This window comes from Falco naumanni, chromosome 9, assembly GCF_017639655.2.
Source record: "Falco naumanni isolate bFalNau1 chromosome 9, bFalNau1.pat, whole genome shotgun sequence".
In the NCBI taxonomy this organism is placed as follows: domain Eukaryota; kingdom Metazoa; phylum Chordata; class Aves; order Falconiformes; family Falconidae; genus Falco; species Falco naumanni.
Window position 1 is genome coordinate 7,804,077 of NC_054062.1, and position 25,125 is coordinate 7,829,201.

A 25,125-nucleotide genomic window follows, 5' to 3' on the forward strand; every position below is an offset into this window, starting at 1 on the left:
CAAATGCAAGCGTGATGCTAACGCCAAAATAACATTGTCCTGGCCTTTCCTTCGAGACCAACACACACATACATGATTCTGCTCAGGTCTGCAGTGTCACTGGAGGCAACATGATGCAGTGTGTGATGTTATCTGCATACATGTAGGAAATATGGGTGTTTCCAAATGGCACAGGCACCCCCCCAGCTCTGCCTGCCAGGGGCTGTGTGCCCAGAGCCAAGGGAGATTGCTTACACACAACAGAGACCACCTTCGCTCACCCCAGGAGGTCCTGAGCAGGGGCAGTGCAGGCTTGTAAAGGCTCTAGGAATCCCATTTTTCCAGTTTGCAGAGGAAAAATGGGATATTTTTTTATCCCCCTGCACAGCAAGGTGACATACAGAAACCAGGGAAACCCCCCTGAAACCAGCTGTCCACCTTGAAGCTAGAAGGGTGCTTGCAGAGAGGTCTTTTATGTTCCAGCGATGAATTCCCGCATCTCTCCGTGCACTAACGGCATGCTGCCGTAACACCTCTGTACCTCTCAGCCCCGGCAGGATTCTCCCTTCTGACAGCAGCATCTCCTGCTTGGGCTGGACACGCTGCGGGGTGCAGCGAGGGGTGCGAGACAGACCACGTGCAGCCCCCCACCTCGTGCACAGCCCCAGCGTGCGGGGGCACGGGCGGAGCACCGCTCCAGGCTGCCAGCCTCTGGTTACAGGGCCTCTTCCTTACCTGCCTACAAGATGCCATTCGATATGTAGGGCAAAAGCTCCACAGAAAACGCCTGCGTTTTTTTATGTCGTCATTAAGCAAAGGAATAATATGACCAGATGCTCTGAAAGAGACTGCTGGATTCGTCAGTGAACAACAGAGAAGCTGTAATGATTAAACATATTAGATAGTGAAAGACAACAGACGATTAATTTCAGCACTTAATTAGAGTACCTCTAATCTTCCCCTTCATCACTATTTTCCTGCTCTTCCCTTCCCTAGTTTGTCCACATGTGCTTCCAGAGAGCATCCTTCAGGGAAGAGGGAGGTGTGAAATATGCCAATGTTTATTTTAACAGCTCCTTTTTTAGGGCTTTGCTGTGAACATGCTCCTCCTGTTGAATGGGCTTGTTGCTATGGGATAAAGTGATCCAAGTTCCTTGGTTTTGTACTTTTTCTCCCCTCTGCTCACACGGAGCTCTCCTTCCTCACTGAAGGACACCCTTGGGTGCTCCCCAGGCACTGGTGGCCCAGCTGCAGGGGTCCCATGGAGTGTCCCTACCCTGCTCCTCCGTTCCCTTCATTAATGGTTCCAGGGAATTAATTACCTGCCACCAGTTTTACGTCCTCATGGAGTCTGAGCTACAACTGGGCTGAAACCAAATCCAGCCAAACCCACCGGGATGTCTGGGCTTCTGCAGCAGGCAGGCAGAGCCTCGGCAGTTTCTGCGGTGCTTGAGGGCTCCTGCGAGGGTTGGGGCGGGTGCTTGACCTGAGTCCTTTCTATGCTGATTTAACCCATGGGAATTACAATATTAATACTGCAAATTTTGCGTTAGAATGCAAAAGGTATTAGAGCATCACTGTGGACCATAGCAGCTCTGGTAGCCTGTTCCCAGAGCAGCAGCAGCTCCTGCAGCACGCTTTCAGCGGAGAGCATTACAACTCCTAACACAGTCCATTAGACAGCATCACCCCTAGGACAAATTTCTTCCTGACCCTTAGCTGACAACCATCGTGTGCCCTGGTGCATGAGGGCTGATTGCCCTTCTGCAGGTTTTATCCCATCTGGTTTAACGGCAGAGGCTATTTTTATGCCAAAGGCTGGAACATTTTACAGCTCTTTATCCCAGCTTTGTGCGCGCCCGGGGCAGCAGGGCTGGGGTTCCTTGCCCTGGCTCCCAGCCGGGGATGGGCAGCACCGTGCTCAGCACTGGCTGCCGTCACGAGCGGGAGGGTGAACATCTGGCAGTCGCAGAGCAGCCTCTATTCACTCGCATTATGATAACACAGTAACGATGGCTGGTAATTAAAAGTCTGACAGTTTTTCCTGTGCAAAACACCGGTTTATTGAGTTTTTGAAAGGAAGTGTTATGGTTAAAATCTGGGCACCGAGCCCTGTTCATTTACAACAGCTTACCCTCCTCTGTCTTTACTGCAGCAAAGGCTGCACTCCAAGCACCTGCACTTGAGCAGCGCTTGTGTCAGTAATGTGTTAGGTACTTCGGGATGCTCAGCAGAAATTTGGGATCTCCTTCTGCAGAATGCCCTGTGTTTCCGCAGGCTGGTTTCCTTCCCAGAGATGAGTGAGGTTTTGATCCTAAAATCTGCAAAGGAGAGCCAGTGCCCAGCTCGGAGTTCAGCAAGGAGACAGGCAGGCAGACCTGGCTTGGTATCATCATCATCCTCATCACTGCTGTCACCACAACTGTAGTAGAGGATCGCAGCCCTGTTTTGCTCCATTCACTGCAAGTCTTGAATGCCTCTGGCCATGGCTGTATCGCTGATTTGTGCTGATTCTTCCTGCTCTTTTAGGGGAAATGACAAGAAAGAAGAAATGTGGAGGTCTGGATACATTTCTCAGCTCCTGCCTGAGCTCTTCAATGTGCCGTGCAGCCTGTGCATCCGCAGCTGAAGGCTGCCAGCTCTCAAGCAGTGTTTGCGAGAGGAAATCTTGCTTGAGAGCACAGATACTTCTGCTCGACAGTGGGCCTAACCTAACGCCTTTTCTTCAAGCAAACTCCTCCTGGATTGCAGGACTTACCAAAGCCTCATTTCTCAAAGTGCTGTCTAAACTCCAGCTCCCAGAGCCACCCCACGTCCCTCGGATGGTCCCTCACGATGTGGCATGCCAGAGATGCAAAGCCAGATCTGTCCTCTCATCCTTCCATGACATTTGCTCCCAGGTGGTCCCACGCTCATGCTTGCCCACCCTGCCAGTCCTGCAAAGCAAAGCCAAGTGCATGGTGCCACCAGTGTATCCTCCCCGGACCTCGCTCCTGCAGCGGAGCACAACTGGCTGCCTAGTGCTCACAGCCAGGATCACTGGCAAATTTGGACTCAGCTGTTAATTTCAAATCCCAGCACAGCTATTGAGACTCGCCCTTGCGGCTTCACATTGCAGAATAGCAGTAAAACTTTAATTGAATGCCTCCTTCAAAAGGGGACCTCCCTGAGTTAATGCCAGCCCCCCTGAGTGACCCTCTGCAGCCACAGCGTGTCTATTCTATTATGGCACACTATGGCCAACTTGATGGGAAAAGGAGACTGCTCAGGCCACAGAGAGGAAACGCTTTAACATTCATTCAAAGTGACAGTGCCCTAGTGCAATATGACTGGTAAATGCTAAATTGCCACAGATGGCAGATTTATATTTCCTTTCTGCAGGGTCCCTTGCCTGTGTTGCTGGGGGCTCGCTGTGCGTGTCTAAGGAAGGACCCACATTGCTGCTGCAGGTGCTGATCTGCCTGTAGACACCTTTTTTTTTTTTTTTTCGGGTAGCTGGGTGTTCAGAAAGTGCCAAAATAGGAAAGTATGCACAGAAGGGCATGAAAAATTTATCCTGGAAGTGTTGAGGTCTTTAACAGCCAGATCAAAAAGCCAGAAGGAGGGCGAGAAAGAGCTCAGCCCTTGTCTGTCGAGAGGAAGCCAATTCCCTGCGAAGCAGCCCCAGAGCTCGGAGGATGTGGAGGGCCGGGAGGGAAGCAGCAGCCTATGGACAAGCGCAGTAGCACAGCGGCTGGCGATGGCCCCGAGCCCCTGTCTGGATGCCAGCCAGTGGTGTGGGATGCTGCTCTCTGTTCCAGACCCAAAGCTCTTTCCCAGGGTGATTTCCACCTCCTCTTGGAGGACAGCAAAGCCACAAACCCGACAGTGCCCGGAGTGGCCACGGCTGCCTGTGCAGCCAATTCCTTATGTAATCCCTCCTTTGCGTTCCTCTTTTCATTCTTTTTTTTGTTTTATTTGACAGATTTGCTGAAAAAACAGCGTGGGAATACAAATGACACGTTCAATACAGATCAGCTCGTGGCTTTACAACACCCCAAAGAACAGAAGTACCATATTATCACAAGTCCACGGCACAGGCTGAGAACAAAAGCCCAGCACACATCGCTTCGGTACGGTGCTGTTTGTCATGGCTTGCACAGGTCCCTCCTCACAGCTCTGCTGCACACCAAAGCCGCTTCCCTCAGTCGGCTCCCCTCGGTGATACGTGTCCTCCTACCACGGTCACACAACAGACTCTTAATGGCCATGAACATATTCAGCCTGGCAGACCTGGGGACTATTTTACAGGAGGAATAAGCTCTTTGAGGTTAGTTAAAGCTCTGTGGGCTGATGCCTGTTCTGCTGCAGACAAGCTGCATCCCTCCTTTATATGCATCAGACGCGATGTGAAGATGGCCATCCCTTCCAAACAGCTTGGGAACCATTCTGAAGAGGTTTTAAGCAAAACACTTAATCCCTCTTCCAGGTCAGCGGAGCCATTGCTGCTCCCCTTGCTTCGTGTTGGCTCTGCAGATTTCAGGAAGGGCTCAGCCCTGAGCTTGTCAATTGGCCACCCACCTCCTCAATTTTTGGCCACCACAGTAGATCAGTCTGTAGACTCAGATATCTGAGAAACCCAGGCGAAGCCTGTGCAACTCTGCTTGGTCAGAGAGACGCATTTTTCTTCTGTGTTCGAATCTGGTAGCTGCACTCCTCCAGCTGACAGCTTGTGCAATACAGTGAGTATAATCCATGCCCATCTGGCTTTTATTTATTCATGATGGGCCTGATCCTGCAATGTGCTGTCGGGAGGAGCTCAGCCTTCCTAACTCCTTTTTCACCTCTGCAGAAATGGAGGGTCTCAGCACCTACTGTCATCTGGTGGGAACATATTCAGGGTAAATGAATATAAAGAGGGATGTGTATATTTGTTTTTACAGTGCTGTAAAACGAGTTATTAGGAAAGCAGCCTATAATTGCCCTCTTAATGACTCTTACACTTCTGCACTCATTCAGAGGGAGTCATGTCTATTGTATCAGGTACAAAAAAGCAGCTTCATTGACATGGTTTATGACTTTATTAGAACCAAGGATTTTATATTAATAACTATCAGCTCCTCAGCTGTATTTCCCCAGTGAAGGAAATGTGTGCATTGGTGTAGGTCCAAGGCAATTTGTAAACACAAAGTATTAAAAGGCTCAACAATTCTAAAAAGTTTTAATTGGAAACTCAACAAATTGCTTTGCAATGTCTTAATGCTTCAATATGGAGCTCTCAGATAATGAGGAGCTAATTAAGGGGCCAGGATTCATTTTTTTATGATAACTGTCTCCATATGGGCTCTGCATTTGGTGCTTGCAGAACTAATGAAGGTCAGAGAAGTAACAGCAAAGGAAGAAAGGAAAATTTTTAGCTCTCTGTTGTGAGGATGCTAAGCAACAGTCAGTTGCTTGGGTTTTAGGCCAGGTGCTGAGCGAGCTTCATTTAGTTTGACGGGACAGCCTGTGTAAGCACTGTCACAGCTCTAAGCTGCATTTCACAGCCCACTGCTGCTCCCCGTGGGCTCTGCCACTGGTGGGGGAAGGATGAGCTTCAGTTTCCACATGTCAGCCCCCCAGTCAGGCTCTCCCCTGCACACAAAACCGGTTACTGCCATTGCTAGACGTGGCCTGGAGAATGGCAGAGGTATCACGGTGATGAGGTGTAGGGAGCTGCTTTGCCTGTGGTCTGAGCTGGCCAGACACAGAGCCGAGCTGGTGGGAGGCACGTCGCTGCACTCACAGTCACACAGAATCACAGCATGGTCAGGGTTGGAAGGGACCTCTGGAGACCATCTAGTCCAACCCTCTGCTAAAGCAGGTTCTCCTAGAGCAGGTTGCACAGGATCATGCCCAGGCAGGTTTTGAATGTCTCCAGAGGAGACTCCACAACCTCTCCAGGCAGCCGGTTCCCATGCTCTGCCACCCTCAAAGTAAGAAGTTCTTCCTCATATTCAAATGGAACTTCTTGTGCTGCAGTTTGTGACAGTTGTCGTGTCTCTGGGCACCACTGAAAAGAGCCTGGCCCCATCCTCTTGGCACTCGCCCTTAAGATATTTATAGACATTAGTAAGATGCCCTCTCAGTATTTGTGTCCTGCTGTGCCCAAAAGCTGGGCAGGCATCCTCTGGGATGGGCATGAGGGCTCCAGGGAAGGGGGTTGTCTCAGAGCAAAGGTTAGAAAAGCGCCATGGCTTTGTGAACAGCAAGAATGAGAGCATACCCCCTCAGATATCCCATTCATCCCAAGGCACGTATGAACCAGATGGAGAGCGTTGGTTCATCTGCCTCAGAGGATGAAGGACAGAAATGTTGTGAGATGCCAAATCACATCTGTCCAGTTACTTGCTCAGCTATGGAGCTGGGACTTGGTATGGCTGATGGAGTTGGGAGCAGAACCCGAGTTCTGCATCAAACTGAAACTCTCACAGGTATCTAGTATAGCGCTTTCAAATTAATCCCTTGTAAAATTTTAACAACACATAAACACACATACAAAAGTATGGTCAGATGTTTCTCTCAAGTAACTCACTGACTCCCGTGACTAAATTTGGACCAGCAAGCCTCGTGCACCAAATAATTAAGTCATAGGCTATAGAAAGCAATCCTCTGGGACGTACTTGTCTTTGGCTCATCCACTTGAAAAGTAATACATACCATTAAGTATATGACCATATGGCATCCATTTATAGAATATTGCACTACAGGCAAATAGGACAAAGGCACACCCCTTAAAGCACTCTCCTCATCTCATTAACTTTGGGTACATGTTACAGAAAAGCTTGTCTGTCTTTGTTGCATTCAAGGACATTTTGTGCTGTTGAGTCTTGTCTTAAACAAATTGCACTAGGAAAATGAGAATCTAAATGTAGCTGTGCCCTAAAGCAAACAGCGTTATTTTGCCTTTCTGTAATTCAATTTATTTTTGTAGATCAATGTTTTGAAGCAAACACGTTCTTTTGTTCTCAATTCTTGCCTAATGACAAAGCTGACTTTGGGTAACTTGGCAGTGCTTCGGCGTGGCAGCGTGCCTGGCCAGGTTGCTGGCAGATTCGGGTGGCGCTCTGGTCTGCCTGAAACTTCTCCCCAGAACTGGACAGATTGGCTGGGAAGATCTCCATGAACACCTACTGAGGTCTTAGGAACTGTCTGGTGCTCAGGGTGGTTAGCACAGCTCTGTGGTGTGCGGGCGGCTAGGCAACAGAATCTGCAAAGCCCGGCTGCTGGGATGATAATCTGCACCGAAAAGCAATTCAGCCTGTAGTACAGCTGACAACAGCCATGATTCACAACTACAGCAAGGCTGGGCGAGAGGGTCACCCCAGCAGTTCCCACTGACTGCAAAAGCCCAGCCCCTCTTGTAGGCATCGGCATCTGTCCCATTGATTGCAGCCGTCGCTGGATGCAGCTCTAAATCTTACAAAAACCAGAGCTCTCCCCTTAAATGAGTTTGCACTGAAGAAATACATTAATTAAATAGAAATGACTGCAGGTGCCTTAAAGCTTTTTGGTGTACAGATTTCTCTTGTGTATTGAAGATCAATACTGCTGCCAATTACACCTCGAGTCTCTAGCCCCCTTTTTTAGCTTCTTGGAGGGAAAACCACTGCTAAATATCAAAGATCTCCACAAACCTGGCAGTCCAGAGCCCTGGAAATATGGTGTGTAGCACAGAAACGAGTCCTCCGAGAGCTGTCCCCATTCTGGATACAGCCAACCTTCCAGCAAGAGGAGTAGCGCTGACACAGGGCAGTATCTCAAACTGGTGTAACTGGCTCAAACAGCCACATGTGGCGGATCGTTCCTCACTTGCGGTTTAATCCAGCTCTGGGAAACCACACTACACCATTTTTTCCTTCCCCCCTCCTCCTTCTGAAGAGCCCAGCAGGGACCTTCTGCTAAGGCCATGTCATGGGTTAAACCCAGCCAGCAACTGAGCCATACGCAGCTGCTCGGGAGAGAATTGGAAGAGTCTAAGTGAGAAAGCTCGTGGGTTGAGATAAAGACACTTTAATAGGTAAAGCAAAAGGCAGGCATGCAAGCAAAGCAAAATCAGGAATTCATCCACCACTTCGCATCAGCAGGCAGGCATTCAGTCACCGCCACCTTGGTAGGATGGGAAGGAGAACTGGGAAAAGGTAAAACCTGTAGATTGAGATAAGAACAGTTTAATAATTGAAATAAAGTAATATATAATAATAACACTAATGGAACTACTACTCTTAATAATAATTGTTATGAAAAGGGAGATAACAAGGAGAGAGAGGAATAAAACCCCAGAAAAAAACCAAGTGATGCACAACACAATTGCTCACCCCCCACTGACGGATGCCCAGCCAGTTCCCCAGCAGGACCGGCCCCTCCCAGCCAGCTCCTCCCAGTTTATATACTGAGCATGACGTTTTATGGTATGGAATAGCCCTTTGGCTAGTTCAGGTCAGCTGTCCTGGCTCTGCTCCCTCCCAGGTTCTTCTCCTCCCTGGCAGAGCACGGGAAACTGAAACATCCCTGACTTAGGGTAGGCACTACTGAGCAACAACTAAACCAGCAGCGCATTATCAACTTTGTTCTCATACTAACCCCAAACCACAGCACTGTACCAGCTACTGGGAAGAAAATTAACTCAATCCCTGCCAAAGTCAGAACAGGCTACGAGGTTGAGAACCTCATCCACCTTCTGCAGCAATCCCCAGTTGCTTACTGCCAGTTTTCTGACCTCAGTGATTCACACTCCTTCCGAGGGCTGTAATGCATGTGTCTGTAGAAGAATTATAGAGGAATGAAGGCTGGTTAATTAACATTGATAATATACAGCTGTGGGCTGGCTTCAGCGGTAGGGGTTGGCTGATGGGGATAATGTGCAGCTGTGGCTGGTTCCTGCTAAGGAGTTAAATAGCTCTAAGGGGTATGAAAGAGAAGCTCTGGATGAAGAGGAGCTCTAGGTGAGAGAGACCCAGAAGAAGCAGAGGGAGGAAAGTGAGCACCCTGGATGTAGGAGGGACTCCAGGAGAAGCAGGGGGACCAGGTGAGGAGAGGCTGGCTGGAAGAGGAGCTGGGAGAAAGAAGAATCCAGATGTAGCAGAGGCAAGAAGCAAGGTGGGCTGGCCTGAAAAGGCTGAAGAAACAGCATGGACAGTAGACAAAGTTTTGAAACCTAGTGGGGGATTGATGGATGTGCTGGGGCAAGGTGTGGGAACTGCTTATGGAAGTTAACCTGGGATGGGATGGTAAAACCCTCGTTGCAGCTGGCTAGTTTGGATAGTGCTGTGACCTCCATCTGTGGAGTTCAAAGGCTGAACCTCATCAGTGAATATAGCTGTTCACGTACTGCTTGGCTGAAAAACTGTGATGCCTGGTGGTACTAAACACAGCCACTTGCTTACTCGGTGTGGAAAAGAGGCAACAATGGGCTGATGACACTGGAGTGAGTGCTCTGCAGCTTGCAGAGGTACCAGGCACCCCAACTGCCCATGAGACCCAGCTCAGTGGGCTCCTTGGTCAGGCAATGAAGGCAGGACAGGTCCTGTGCCTCTGCCTGGAGCTGGCTGTGGTGTGGGGATTGCCAAAGAGTGCTCTTCTTGGGGTGGGGGGAAGAGATGGGACCCCAAGTCTCACACCAGACAGTAGCGGCAGAATGAAGCTGCTGGTGGTGCTGGGCTCCCAATAAAATGAGCCTTGCCATGAGGAGAGTATATGGCAGAAGTGTGTAAGGGGAGAGTGGGAAAGCGCAGGATTTATTAAAGGTGGCTGAGAAGAGCATGTTAGCGTCCAGTATCTTAAGCCCCAAAATATCAGGAGCTTTAGAAGCGTTCAGCTGGAAAAGTGCCTCGGATCATTTCAAGGTGTGTGCTTCTGTACTGCAGTGTTCTGTAACACCGTGGTCCCTGCTTTGGCAAAAGCAAGAGGAATGATTGCGTTGAATGCTCAGGTCCCAACAGTAACAGTGGCTCATTACAATAAGCATCGCAGTGCTAGCTGCATTAAATGCAAGGTGATTTTTGCTGGCGTAAGACCACAGCAAATTCAGGATGAGAAGTACTCTAAGCATCTCAGAAAGAAAATGATCCAATTGCATCTGGCTCTCTGAGGCACCAAGTCTCCAAATCTAATGAATGTGACAGATGACACAATTTCCTCCTGTTGTAGCCCTGATATCAAACACAGTCACCCCCTGACCCGGCTCTGCTGTCAGCTGTGGGATGAGGAGGATGCTGAGCACAGCGCTGCGGGCAGCTGGAGCCCCTGCCTGCATCAACACAGCCTTGCTGCAGCTGCCTTTGCTTCTCCTTGCAGTGGAGGGCAGCTGTAGGAGCAGAGGCAGAACTTTATCTCCTCCAAGCAGGATCTGCTCCAAAGACAAACGGGAAGGTAATCCCACTGCGTGAGCCCTACAGAGAGCCAAAGCCTCCCTCCCGTCAGCCCCTAGCTCTTTGCTGCCAGCCCCTCTGGCTCCCAGAGGCAGCTGTACACCAGATAAGGATGCACGACTTTCCAGACGTAAGGAAAGTCAGGACGGTTACTCAACAATGACCCCCAAACCCCCCATAATAATTCCTGTTATTCCTCCCTTGCACCTGGCCACTCATACAGAGAAGACAACAAACAAAGTGGGGAAGTCTCCTAATATTTTTATTGTTCCTTAGATAACTGTGGATAGTACAAAGTTTTCCTCTTAAAAAAAATTAATTACCTTCACACTTCCATAAACAGGGCTTTCCAGGGGAATCTGATGCCACAGAATTTCCACAGAAGCCATTTCCATCCACCATAATGCTATGTAGATAGTATAACAGTAAGAGAATATTCTTGTAATTATCAACATGAAATTGGTTACCTGTGTATAAGGGTGAACACTGATCTTTTTTTTTTCTTTTTAGAAACAAAGCCATCATTTATTAATCCAAACTACATCATTGCATTTACAACATTCATTGCATAAACTGGACATACAAAGTTTTGCCACCTCTGGTAAATAACAGACATACATTATACAATATATTTGCTGAATACATAAGTTCAAACAATATGGGTACAACAACTTGTTCATAATACATACTTAAACCATCGTGTTTAATAGTTACTAAGACACAGATCCATGAGCTACTTCGGGTCTCAGCACAGTTAATCTAAGTGACAAGAACACAGTTGAGAGACAGTAGCTGCAATGGAAGGCGAGGAAAACTAACCTGTGATAGGTCTTGTTCAGACAGCGAGAGCTCCTCACGGGTCAGCTTTTTCTGCTTAGAAATACAAATCACACATCCATCACAGCTGACCGTGATGTCGGAAAAATGTCCATGCAACCCACACACAGAAGAGAGCGAGTCTCCCAAGGATAAACTTTCAACAGTCATTGCCTTACTTCTTTAGTATGTACTATAGGTTTGCTATCGGAACAGAAACAAAACAAAACCCCAAACTTAAGTGGTTCTTGAAGTGCAGTTCCAGCTGCAAGCACATGGTTATTCGTGAGTCTATAACACAGGGCCAGACTTCTAGAAATGTAGAGGTAATGCTGATCTGTCAGGTTTATGCTGAATAGTCCTCCATGATGTTGGTCTTAATTTTGGCAGCTGTTAATATATTTACTTATTTAAAGTGTGTTTCCTTGATATTAGTTTGTTGGCTGTTTTTTTTTAAATTTGTTTCTCCCTTTTTTCCTTTTTTTCCCCCCCCCCCCCTAAATCAGTTTCTAAACAAGGATGGACTACAACTCGTCAGACCTGATGACATGGAAGAGGGTGACATTGTAAAGTATTTGGTGCCCGTTGTTCCAGGCATAGAGGGCCCGATCCTTGGGGTTGTAGTCCAACATGGAAATGTGCGAGTACTTGTTTTGGAAGGGGATGTCGATGTACTCGTAGGTGGAGGCATTGGTCTGGTAGGCGTAGTGCACCTTGGTACCTCCCGAGTAGCCGTTGGTGACATAGAGCGTGCCGCAGATGATGAAGGCTTCCCCGGCACTGCGTTTCGGGTAGCTGGTGTTCCAGGTCTGGAGGCTCTGCAAGGTGTTGGGGTCCAACTTGCTGATGACGATGTTGCCCGCGTTCTGGTTGGTGGCATAGACAGCCCACAGCCCGTTCTCGTCCACCATGAGGTCAATGTCCGAGTGGCCACCCCAGGCGTAGTGGTACATGTTGTTGTAGCCGGCATAATCCAGGCTGCGAGTCTTGAGAATGGTCTCTGTTTTCAAGTCAAACCTGATAATTATGTGGCTTTGGTATTTATTGAAATAGATAGAGCCATTGTAGACCACTTGACCGGTGCCCGACCATGGGTGAGGGAGACGGTGGGAGGTAAAATTGTCGGTATTCATGAAATCTGCCATGGATTTATATTCACGGACGAAGCGATTGTTGTGGTAGCTGTCCATGTACCAGACCTGGGTGAGCAACAGAAACACGAGGGGTTAGAAAACAGCAGAGATCTGGCTGTGATCCCTTTGCACATCACCCTAGAAATAGGTGTTTTTTAATTCCCAACCTAGAGCTGGGAATAAAATCCAGAGCAAGGAATCTGACCCGCTGGGAAATGATGTGTCCAACACATGCCACCCACACCCACAAATAAACTCAATTTTTGGAACCCGAAGTCAGCCAAGGAATCAGCTGAACAGCAAAGCTTTCCCCGGAGGTAACATGGTATCTCCCCAGAAACACGGGATCTGATGTGGTTCCCTGGGAGTGCAGCATGACTGGCATCATCCTTCCAGAGGGCAATTAACATCTTTTCTCTGGCATATTAAGTTGATGCCGCTTTTGCTTCCCGTAAGCCCCATCGTGGTAGCACTCAGTAAATTATACCAGCTGCTGTGCAAAACTCCATTAATTTGGCACGTGGAAGCGACCGATGTGATCGCTCATTGTCAAGGAAATCCAGGCAAAGCCCATATTGGTTTAAAAATCACACACTTCTGCATCAAAAGCTTAAACCAAGGCCACTAAAATCTATGAGACAAAGACATCAAAATCTTGCTGTTGGTAGATGGAGGAGAGATTTTTAGACCGTCATTTAAGTGCCGGTTCCCTAGGGACAATGTCTAGACTCCTTTAAAAAACCAAGCTTTTGTCATATGAAACCAATTCGGAGGCAAATGACCAAGCTGTGCAGTTAATATCAAGATGGAATATCCAGCCAGTGAGTGACATTCTGTATGCAGTTGCTGCCTAAAAATAGGATAGCTGCTTTCTGTAAAAACTGTTTAGGAAGGAGGAGAGGTAAATTAAATAGCAAGAGGAAAGCCCTTAAGGATGCAGATTTGGGTAATGCTGTAGCACAAACCTCTTTTGCAACCCCCTTGCAAAATCTGCTAGGGTTTTCTCTGCAATGTGGCTGTCTCCGGGGTCCCTTAGAGGAGCAGCCAAACATTTACACACTGTGTGTGAACGTAAACTGCTTTTGGCTGCTGTGTTTGAAAGGCCAAGTGGGGTCTGCAAAAACTTTGTAGGGAACTTCAGCCCTCCACCGTTACCTCCCTGGAAACACTGCAGAGGTGGGGAATGAACATATGGCAGCTGGCTCTGATCTTCACACCTCCGCCGTGGGCTTGAGGAGGGCTGCAAAAGCACCAGAGAAAACCCATGCAAGTCCCTGAGCCCACAGCAGAGAGATGCCTGCAGCCTGGGAGAGCTTCTGCTGTCAGATGTGGTGCTGGAGAACATTCCTCACTTAATGAAATGCCTGCGTTCAACTAAACCAGCTTGGGAAATTAAAAAAAACCCCACAAAACAGAAAACTGATTGTCTCCCTGCTGTTCTCGTTTCATTATTTGGTATTAAAAAAAAAATCACACACGCAAATGCATTGTGCTCGGTTTTTAGAGAGGCAAAAAGAAGCCCAGAAGAGCAGAACTCCACATCATCACGCTGGGGCTGCAAGGCGGCAGGACCCAACAGCATTTCATGCTTTGGAGAAGCAGGGATTGATGGAGAGCAATATCCCACCGCACCGGCTGGCTTTGAGCAACCTTCTCCTGCCAATACACATCAATCCCAGCGCTCAGCATCCACCTGCTGCCGCGCCGCTGGGCTGCTCCTCTGGGACTCGCAATTTTCCCCAGTTGCGTTCAATGATTTCATGACACAAACAAATGACCATACGAGCCACCAAATACCTCCTGGGGCTTGGTGACATAAGATGGATATGATAAACTGCCTATCTCTTCCCAGCCCCAGTTTCCCACTCAGCCAGGCAGCCAATGACGTTCACCTAATTGTGTGTTTCTAATAAAATTCCCAGCAGATTTGTACATTATATACACACACACGCTCCTGAAGCTTGAGCTACCGTTCAGAGAAAACAGCTTGTCTACTCTCACAACAAAAACACGCTGCAAGAAAAGGCACGGGTAAAAAAATATTAAAAAATAGCGGTCTGAGACAAAACTCTCTGAAGACATGGAAAGATTTTTAGCATTTGATCAACCAGCTCCAGCTGCCACAAGCCTGGCTCTCCCTTCACAGATGTATAAATCACGCTAGTGCCGAGGGATGCAGCAAACACAACCCTGAAGGGGACAAGTCTGTCCCCTTTCTTGAGCAAAACAAGATGCGGCGTGGGTAGAGCCTTCCCATCCCACTTCTAATCAGGATCTTATTGGGGCTAAAGCTGAAGTTCTGTTTGATAACTGTAAAATATGGAGGTGTTGTATTAGGGAACCAGTGCCAACCAGTTGGCTGCTGGAGGGAAAGAGCCCGACATCTCAAGTCACTGCTGCTTCATGGCTGCACATCCACAGGCAAATGGAACCGCCCCAGGGGTGGCTTGTCCAGAGCATCCCTCATCCTCTCTTAGCTACAGAAAGTCGATCACAGGGCAGAGCTCTCAAAATAGCTGCCCTGATACAGCCCTTGCCGGTGCCTTCATCCTTTGATGAAGGATGCTGCACGCTGGAGGGAATTACCATGCAGCCAAGCTCTGTGGTTTTTGTTTTGTTTTGCTGCCTGCAAATCCTCAGCAAACACTCGAGATATTTTCCATTCCATCAGTCATGGGAAGCCTGGATTGATTTTCAGCCAGTTATTGGCCTCCTACCTCCCTGGGATCAAAATTGAATGGTCTGAATGGAAAAAAAAAAAGACCAAAACAAAGCAAAACAAATCTCCCTCTGGCTGCAGTCAGTTAATTCCTCACAACAATGAAGGTGGAGGATGGAGGACAAATGCAGCCAGACGACATTATCAGAGGCGCTGGCAGCAGATGAACAGCAGCAACCAGAACTACAGGTCCCTCTGCTCGGCCCTAGCTCCCTCCTGGCTGCCAAACCCAGATAAGAAACCCAATATTTGGCTTTTCCCTCCCATGGCAGGCACAGACCTCATGGTGACACTTCTGAGACCATGCACTCTCATCAATGCAGTGAGTTTCACCTGCCCTGGGAAAAGACCACTGCATGGGGCTGCTCAGCCACCTCCTCATCCTCCCTCCCCGTGGGATCCTCAGCCCCCTCCAGCTGCAGAGGCCAGCAGAGCCCTGTGGGATAAATTAGGACCTTGCACAGGTTTCACAGGGCGCAACCTGGGCTTCACTGCTTGGATGTGATGAGTTTTCAATGACCTCAGCCGCATCAGTAGAGGTGGGAACACAGAGGTGAAGCTGTCACAGTCTTACCTTGTTCTCTCCCTCGGGAGCAAGAGGGTCCGTCATCCATGATCCGAACCTGGACCCCGAAGTTTTAATTGTGATTGGGTCACTTATTCCCGTCAGCTTGCCACAAGCTGAAAAAGAGTGCAAGGCTGGTGAGCACCGTGTCAGATCACCACCACGGCTCGTCTGGCTGTGGGTCTTTGCCAGCCAGCCCTGAAGCCCCAGTGAGGGGCACCAGACCCAGCCACTCCACACCCCGCCCGTCCCGTCCCCCCCCGACAGGCAGCTCTGTATTTAATTAGAGGTAATTAGGCCGTGAACAACTGTTGGATGCTTTTGTTTGTTTCATGCCTCTTGATGACAATTGTCGTTATCACACTGTCCCATGAAAACAAGCTTTCCTGAACCAGCCATGCTGCTAATGTTGCAGAATAGAAAATGAGAAGAGTTAGCCTGGGTTGAGCAGCCAGGTGGAGAAATTAGTTGAATAACTCTGCTCATTTCTGCTATAATCAAGTGGGTGCAGCCAAGATAAAAAGACAGACGTGTCTATTACAGCCCTGCTGGAAACATGCGTTTGTTACAAGTTATGCAAAGGAGAAAAAAAAAAAAAAAAAGGAAATTATAGGCAATATAAATATCTTCCCTGCAAAGACCATTTACCGGCTTCTACCAGCCGTTCTTTCTGTTCCCTATCATGTCTGCACACTTAGGAGCCACTAAGGAATTCACCAGCCTCCTCCTGTCTCCTCTGCCAGCCTGGGCTTTGCCAGCTCTGGGAGAGGAACCCAGACGCAGCAGGATGGAAGGCGGGAGGTGGGGTCCCTCGGGAGCTGCCCAGGAATCCTGCCCTGACTCAGCATCACCATAACAGGGACATGCACCAGCACAGCGCTACGAACCAGGGTTTGAAGCATTCTCAGGTGCTCCACACCGCTGATATTGTGCCATGGAATTCAGTGGGCACGTCAGCACATTTGTAAGCCCAGCTAAGTGCATGGCTGTGTTTTTAAGCCCTAAGTACCAGCTGAAGCAGCAGCACCTCTCCTCCAGCTTGCCATGCTGGCTGCCTGTGGCAGGTTGTTTCTCTTCTGTGGCTCTGTCCCCTGACACTGAACCCCGTACCCCTCCAGGGATGCCCATGAGTAGATGCCTGCCACACTACAGCCTCAGCATCGAAGGTGCAGCCATATGCTGAGCTCCTGTTTCCAATGATATCCCCAAGTTTCAGCAAAGCTGCCATTCTGGTCTCCTGCAACATCAGCATTTTAGCATAAGTGCACCAAGGAACGCCAGGTGAAGAGAGGAAGATGCTGTCGCAGGAACTGGGGACTGGTGTCTTGCTACAGGAGCACTTATTTAAAACCTGGCCGCATTCAGGGCAGAGCTGGTCCTGCAGCAGCATCTCCTGAGCCAGACAAGCTAAGGTCTGCAGCACCAGGGGGACAGCCACACGCCAAAGTTCAGAAGGCGTTTCCCTGACATCTTTTTGCTGTGGAAGCCTCGGGGCAGGCTGGGGAAGGGGGAGGTGGTGGTGCTGGGATGCAGCGGCTGCTCTGGGTGCTGCGGTCGCAGGCTGAGCTGCAGCTGCAGTGCAGTACAGGTGGCCCCGTGGCTCAGCACGGGGCACCCAGTGCTGGGGCTGCAGGTGCGAAGTTGTGGAGGTACTGCTGAAACATGGGTAGAGCTCTGCCAGCTCAGGACAAGGTCCTTGTGCTCAAAATTACCAAGCAGAATCATAGAATCACAGAATGGGTTGGGTTAGAAAGGAACCGTTAAAGGCCATCTAGTCCAACCTCCCTGCAACGAGCTGGGTCATCTACAACACGACCAGGTTGCTCAAAGCCCCATCCAACCTGACCTTGAATGTTTCCAGTATGTACACTCTTGGCTGCCTCTCTCCTTAGCCTGTTCTCATCTGCCCCTTTATACTCCTGATCACAGTCACATCCACCTACCTCAGCTCTGAGCTACAGGCGAAGGGGTCACCTTAGCCCAGGGCATAAAACAGATGAAGATATTTTTGATACGCACCAACATGACATGGCCAAAGGGACCATCAGTCTTCCCACAGCCTTCAGACACCAGGCAGATAAAGAGAGATTCCACCAAACAGCAGCGAGCTTTCCTGGCCTCACCGAGACATGATATATGGGAATTTTCCCTCCTGTCTAATGCATTCAAAACCTCTCAGCTCAGGAGCAGAGCAAAGTATTGACAAAGGGATTCAATGGGTTAAAATAATAAATGCTTACTGTCTTGCAAATTCCCCTTGCAGAGGACCAGCCTTCCTCTAATCACAGATCTGCTCAACGCTGCTTTCCATTATCGCAGCCCTACACTGCTGTCACTTTATCTCTTTCCTTCCATTTCCCTGGAGAGAAAGGTTGTATAAAAGCTCATTGATTTAAAAAAAAAAAAAAAAAGGTACAAAAAAAAGAAGAAAAAAAAGAAAAAAAAAGAAAAAGCAGCCGCAGCTGATAAGAGTAAACTAGCAGTGTTTGCAGGTAGCGAGGCTACATCTCATACACATTTAGCTGGAGGCACATTTGCAACAGTTCTTCAGCAATGCAAGAGGGTTGCTCTTACACAGGGTGAAGAGTTTTCTTTCTTGGTGTAAATCTATCATAGGCACTCAGATACTAGGGGAAAAGTTTAAAATTAATCCTTCCAGGCCTCTAGTTAGCCAGGTCCCTGCAGCTCTCATGGGCTTACCACCCAGGGATGGGCAACTCCAGCCTTTGTGATCCCCACTCACCCACCTGTGCCTGATGAGATCCACACCATGCTCTGAACACCATCAGCCTTCACCCCCACCCCCTTCTATGGGTCTAACAAGCATGAAAAGCAGGAAAATTACTTTACTGGGGACAGAGGAGATGCTGTCTTCTACTGCTTCCCTTGGACATGTCGCAGCTTGAATCGGAGCAGTAGCTCACAAGACAGGATTCTTGCATCTTCCCATGCTCTGGCACGAAGCAGCAGCCTGCACAGCCCCGAAGCACCCAGCAGCAGCACCTGCCAGTCTCAGCAGTGCTCTCCTCTGGGGGTGAGGGGCTGATGACAGGGTGCTGGGTTGGGAGCAGAGCTGGGATGAGATGCCCAGCATCCAAGTCCTTCCTCTATCACACTCCCACAGGAGAGATTTTAAGCCCTGGCTGGGATTGCCCTGAAGTTGCTGCTTGACTGCCTGGCACGGCCCTGCCCTGGGCAGCCCAGCACCCATGGGTGCTGAGTCTTTTGTAGCAAACCTGCTGTCCTGTTGGGATGGCAAAAGCATGGGATGCTACAGGTGTTTCCAGTCACTCAGGGATGAATGTGCGACAGGAATGCATGACCTGGTGCTCATCCATGAGTTCAGGACACAGGGGAAGCCTGTGAGCAGCAGCTTTCGGGCATGCAGAATGGATCTGTTTTCACTCCAGATTCCCCAGCACTATTCCAGTCCCAGGACCTGTGGTCCATGGGGTCCTGCATGTCCCTGTTCCTGCAAAACAGCACAAACCAACCTGTTCCCGAGTGACCCTCCAGACTGATCCAGCCGACTGCCTCCGACCTGCCCTCCTGCAGCTCAGCAACGACCACCACCTCCACGCACACAGCCCCTTCCTCTAGCTGCACCAGGAATTTTCCAGCAGTAGAAAATCCGCCTTCCTCCAGCCTGTTAAAATGAACACTACCATCCTCCCAGGATACTTAACACCTCCGCTCCATATTTCTCTGAAGATCCAGCCCACAAGCAATGTTTAGCAGCTCAGCAGCAATTTATCTGCCAATGCAGCCACCGTGCCGACCCCAGCACTGTCTCCTTCTGGGCTCCACAGTTCTGCTTGGGCTGCTGCTCCTACAGCTGAGCGCCTTCCCTGCTGGGGCTTCCCATGCAGCCGAGGTCTGACCCCCCCTCCACCCCGGCTTCAGCCCTCTGCAGCAGGGATGGGGCTGCAGCAGTTGGGTTGTGCCCTGCCCTTGCCTCTGTCACCTGGCTGGGAGCTCCCCCATCCCCCAAAAATGTCTGGGACAGGCTGGCAGGGCTCTGTCCTCATCCCTGCACCAGGATTGTGGGCTGGGATTTTTTGCAAGAGTCAGGGAAAGTTTGTGCTATCAGGCAAATGTTAGCCTGCAGAGCACAGCCGAGCTAAATTCCCCCTTGAATCAAGCAGTCACAACCTCTCCAGTCCTGCAAGGCTCCTCTTAGGAACATTAATGGAAACGTTAAAATCCCTGTATAAATAGTGATCTTTAAGAGTGTAAACAGAATAACAGATTGAACATGCCAGTATTGATTTTTTTTTCCCTTCACACACCTGCCAGGGTCAGGAAGTGTTTTCACTATTGATCCATCAATAATACTTAGGAAACCCAAAATGCAAACTAGGACCTTGTCTAAGGAAAATGCTGCTGCACTGTAGAGCATCAGTGCTTCCCAGAGGATGGGGACAGGTGAGCCAGATGGGAACACGGCACATCCCCTCCCCTGCCCCGTGCTTATTGCAGCAGCTCCCTGAACCTGTTCTGGGCACTCCAAGCTGTACCCTGAGCTCTAGGAGGTGAACGTGCACCAGGTGAGCAGCACTCCTGGCCCACGCAGGAGCAAATCTAAGTTAAACCACGCTACTTGAAATGTCAGTGAATCCTTCTGAGCAGGTAATTTGCAGGAAACAGCAAACTTCAACAAACAGGGCCACAGCGTGTGGCAGCAAAGTGTCTGTAAGGTTGTTATCTGAATTTAACTCAATTAACTACCATTTTTACTAGTTTACACTCTGCAGCGATAAACAACATTGGAAATTCAATCTGTGCTGTTTGTTGTTAAGTTACCAAATAAATTATGCTCCTGGGTAAGCAACAAACCCTCACGGGTGACCGCTTGTGAGACTCAGCATCGCTCTCCGCAAGCACCCAGGGGTGCTGCAACGCCCCAAGGCAGAAAAGCTGCCTGGACCCCATGGTTACAGATTGAGCAAAAGAAAGGGCACAACCAAAAAGCCCAAATAAAGCATCAAAAAGACTATAAACGCACCCCTTCCCCCACCCCCCAGTTACTAGAAAAAGTTGCCTGCAAGACTTCTCCATCCTCGTTGCCTCAGCCAGCCTTAGCTGGGCTGCTGCCCTGGGGGGATGTCCCAGCTGGAGGACCTGAGTGTGAGGAGATGTAATGAGCCAGGACACGGCCCAGAGCAGAAGGGGCTAGTGGTCCAAGAGTAAATTCTATTTTTTTGGGAGCCCTGAATGGATTGGGAGCTACTTAAAGCCTGCCTGGGGTCTGTGGGAGGATCATCACAGCTTCCCTGGCTCTGGCAGGGTCAGCCCGGGCTGGGCAGCTCCACTGAGGCTGACTGGAGAGGGGCTGTGGGATCCAGGATGGTTTTGTTTAAAGAACTGTCCCTGGGAAAGTACTTCTACAGCCCAGACTCAAATCCCTGGTCCTGCTGCTGTTCCCTCTCCCGATCACCCACAGCTCCTCCTCATCTTCAGGAGATGGGCTGAAGGCTATGGATGCAAGTGGATCCCTCCTTGGGCACCATCCCCTCTCATCACACCCAGCTCTGCCTTCGGCAGGAGGAATGAGAAGAGCTGTTTCCAGGGCAGAGCTGCCCTGTGCTGGTGGTGTGGGGCTGCCCGGGGGTTTGCTCCGTGACCTTGGTCACCCAGACACTCCTGGGCCTGCCCTCCATCCTTCATCTCACCTACTGCGGGGCTGTCGTTCCCGAGATGTCTGTGTGGTCTCCACCTGATAAAGCTCCAGGTGTTAGGTACTGCTAACACAGAAAGCGCCAAGTCATTGCCACAAGGGGTAATGGTTTTAAACTAAAAGAGGGCAGATTTGGATTAGATAGTAGGAAGAAATTCTTTTTTCTGCCCAGAGCAGCTGGGAAGCGTTCAAAGCCAGGCTGGACGGGGCTTGGAGCAACCTGGTCTAGTGGCAGGTGACCCTGCCCATGGCAGGGGGGTGGAACTGGGTGGTCTTTAAGGTCTCTTCTGACCCAAACCTTTCTAGGATTTCTGTCCCCATTAAGCTTTCAAGGTGAAATTCAAGTGGGCGAGGACATGGTCAGGACTTCCCTGCCACGGGGCCATCCTCGCCATCACGGGGAGAGGAAAAGGACCACAGATGTGGTGCAGAAAGCGACAGAATGGCTCGCCTCTGCCTGTTCTGCCCCCAAAACCAGACCTGGGCATATCAGCTCTCCTTAACAAATGAGAACTCAGGCTCTGCCCTCTCACTTAGCCAGGGGGCTATAGCTGCCTGCTGGGCAGCTCCCAGGGGCTATCTCGGCGCATGGCAGGCTGCTCGCTCACAGTTCAAATACCTCCGAGCATCCAGGCTCACACAGAAATTCGCTTTCCTCTCCGAGATTTCAGGTAAAAGCTAGCTTCCAAGGGATTTACAAGGTATCAGAGGACAGGATGGAAATGCAGGGGGAAATACAGGGGAGATGGCTGCTGACAGAAGTGTGAGGGCATCCAGAAACAAGCAAAAGCAATCCCACCAGCAGAGACAAGAGAGAAACAAAGCATTACCTTGCAAGGATATAAAGTGTTTGGAAGAGATCTGATCTTCCATGAAGTTACCTGAGAGTGTAATTTCATATGTGCTACCAAAATAGACTGCAGAGCAGTTAATGTGTTTAGATTATCTAAATTGCTTAACAAGAAAGTCAATAATGTAAGTAGAAATTAAATCAAGTCAGAGCTAGGCCAACAAACGGTGGGGAGATTTCTTGCAGCTGCAGAAGGCAGCGCCCTTCTCCCCCCACCTTCTCCACCCCCTGTCTGGGGCCAGACACTGGGTTTAGCTACAGCTCTGTCTCCCCACAACAGACCCACAGGCTTCCGTCAATTAATGCTCTCTCAATGAGATTGCAGCTGAATCTCTCACGTTTTAGCATTGCTGGTTACTTGGCCTGATGGAAGGGGCTCCCTGCTCCCTCAGGGAACGGGAGAGATGGGGGCGGGGGATTTATATCCTGCGCAGTGGCACAGTCCGGACCAAACAGCAGACCCACACCAGCAACACCATGCTCTTCTCAACAGGGATTTGCAAGATGCAAAAGGGAAAAGGGAAACCGAGTCACAGCCTGCACACACACACGTACACACACGCGCTACTTAAAGCGGTGCGCAGAGACCTTTGCTGATGTGCCAGGTCCAGGTAGCAAAAAAGATCAGACATCGATGCATAAGCAAAATGAGTGCATGTGTCTGCTTTGCATAAGCGTTATTTGCAATAGGCCACGCATTTACCGCATTTCACCGTCCACTTATGCAAATGCTGCAAGATGTCACATGCCCAGTCAAGGGCCCGATCCTGAAGCACTTACGCCATGAGCAACATCGCTCGTGCAAGTAATCCTCAGCAGGACTACTCCCAAGATTAATGTTACTTATAGCACAAATATTTACAGGATCAAACATGGCTGTGCGAGCTCATCCCTTACAGCCAGGCCAGGCACAAGGAGATGTCCAGTCTAGCATCTCCGCCTCCAGACGGGATGCGTGCTTTAACATCGATGGTGTTTAGCCAGTGCCACCATGTCGTTCTGAGCCTACCTAATTTTTGCATGCATGCACGAAGCCTTTCTTCAAGATTTGACACTCTGTTCTGAAGCTCTTCGTAGTCATAGGCGCCAATCTCTTCCTGGAGTTCGTTTAGAACTGACGTCAGATTCTGGACCTCCTCTTTAAACTGCAATACCAATTTTGCATCGGCTTTGTACTCTTCCAACACTGGTATCAAAGGCCTAAGTTCCTCCATTTTCGCTTTTATTGCCTGCAAGGTTAAAATAAGCTTGGTTCAGTGCTATGCGTGCAAAAATCTGCAACACTCTGCCTTGACCTGGTTGCTTCCTATGTGAGTGCAATGTTCATATCCCACAATTATTATCATTAAAATTATTTTAATTATTTTGGTCCAAATGATGTATTGGAAAGAACATATTAAACAGGCTGCAGAACACCAAAATATTTGGGAAAGGCCTTTATTTGTCATTTTTAGAATGCAACATCTTAGGGTTACATGCTTCAGATCACATACACAAAGAGGTTGTTTTTTTTTTCTTTCCAAAAAATAAAATGAAATAATATATATATGCATTGACAAGGGTTTCAAACTATTCATGAAATGCATCTACAATTGCATGCAAAGGAAGATCTTGGTTGTGTGGTTCAAGGTTCCTTAGTGAGATATGGTGCTAATTTGGAAAATAATCAAAAAAATAAATGCATGGTGCAAAATGCTCTGTGGCCCTCTTTTCATGGTTACATGGGAGTGAACTGCTTCTTCAGTCACTGCAGCATTGAAAAAACTTGCTTTTAAGTTAGCCCTGTAAGCAAGAAAATGAAATACTGTTGAGGATCTAGCTCACTAACCTGCCTTATATAGATAGCCGTTCATAGACAAATACTCTTACGGAACTAAAGAGAAAAAAAAACCCAAAAACACAAGAGCTCCAAACCACTCACATTTTAATGCTGGCATTAGCAGAAACAAAATGCTGTGCCTGTTATTTAAAATGGTGCTTTGGCAGCAAATTAGACAAAAAATTCCTTACTGTTTTTAGGCATGCTATAAAGAACATAAAAATCAAAGTCATTATCAAATTTATTTTGCAGAAATGAAGACTTTTTTTTTAAAAAAAAGTTAAATGAAGGCCTCGTTTAAAGGCACGGTATGCAGCATTTTGTTGAAGATGCTTTGCTCCAGCAGCTAATGAGTAGACATAAATATGCATGCACCTACCCGTTAATGAAGCATGTTAGTATACACAGTATACCTGGTGCTGCTTAAGCTGCTGCACAGTGGCCAAGTTCACAGCGCTCAGGGCTGTGACATCTGGCAGTCTGCTGAAGCAGCTCGGGAGTGAACGGGATCAGAAATTGGTCCTCAGCCTAATTTCTTCCCTTCCCATCCCCTCCTATTTAAGTCACGAGGCTCTCCCTCCTGCCATTTGCATGTGGGGAATATAGTTATTTTCTTCCCTACCTGCACTTCCCAGTGCAAGCTCCCTGGCAGGCAATGGGGAGGACTGAACTCATCCGAATGGAGGGGATTGAACTCATCAGAATGGAGGGGACAAAAAAATAAAAAAACAAGCCACAAAACCAAAACCAAAACTCATGCTTAAATCAGAAAGATGCTCCTCACATCCAGACTGCAGAGCTAAATATAGGGTGCTGTGGTAACTGGAGATGGGGAGTGGAGGAGGAGGAGTTGGTGAAAAGTTTTAAAAACCATCTTCCAAGCTTTTTATGATGTAATCTTGGTATTTCAGTATTTAACATATGATTTTAAAAATTCAGCTTTAAAACACCAGCCAGCTGGGTAGCTGCCTGAAAATGAGGATGGGAATCTGCTGGGTGGCTGATCAGAAACCCCAAAATTTCACTAGAAGTCTTCTCAGTTTGTTTTTTATATCTGTTAATCTAAAGCACTACTAAAATTTAAGATTCCAAATATTGCTGACAGCCTCTTTTTGGGCAATTTCATTTGTTCTAAATCAAGTTCTCGAAAGTTCAACCATTGCTCGCAATGACAGCTTC

The 25,125-nt window shown here is 48.7% G+C and overlaps 1 protein-coding gene across 2 annotated transcripts in view; it reads right to left on the minus strand.

Annotated features, from left to right (window-relative positions):
- Window positions 1-11,673: 11,673 nt before the first annotated feature.
- Window positions 11,674-25,125, minus strand: part of OLFM1 (olfactomedin 1) — a 34,230-nt gene continuing 20,778 nt past the window's right edge. For both annotated transcript variants that reach the window (XM_040607202.1, XM_040607201.1), the window contains exons 4-6: window positions 23,137-23,356; window positions 15,610-15,716; window positions 11,674-12,382 (exon numbers count right to left, since the gene is read on the minus strand). In XM_040607202.1, coding sequence (XP_040463136.1) covers window positions 11,708-12,382; window positions 15,610-15,716; window positions 23,137-23,356 — 1,002 coding nt within the window. In that variant the 3' untranslated portion in view covers window positions 11,674-11,707. The remainder of the gene's footprint in view (window positions 12,383-15,609; window positions 15,717-23,136; window positions 23,357-25,125) is intronic.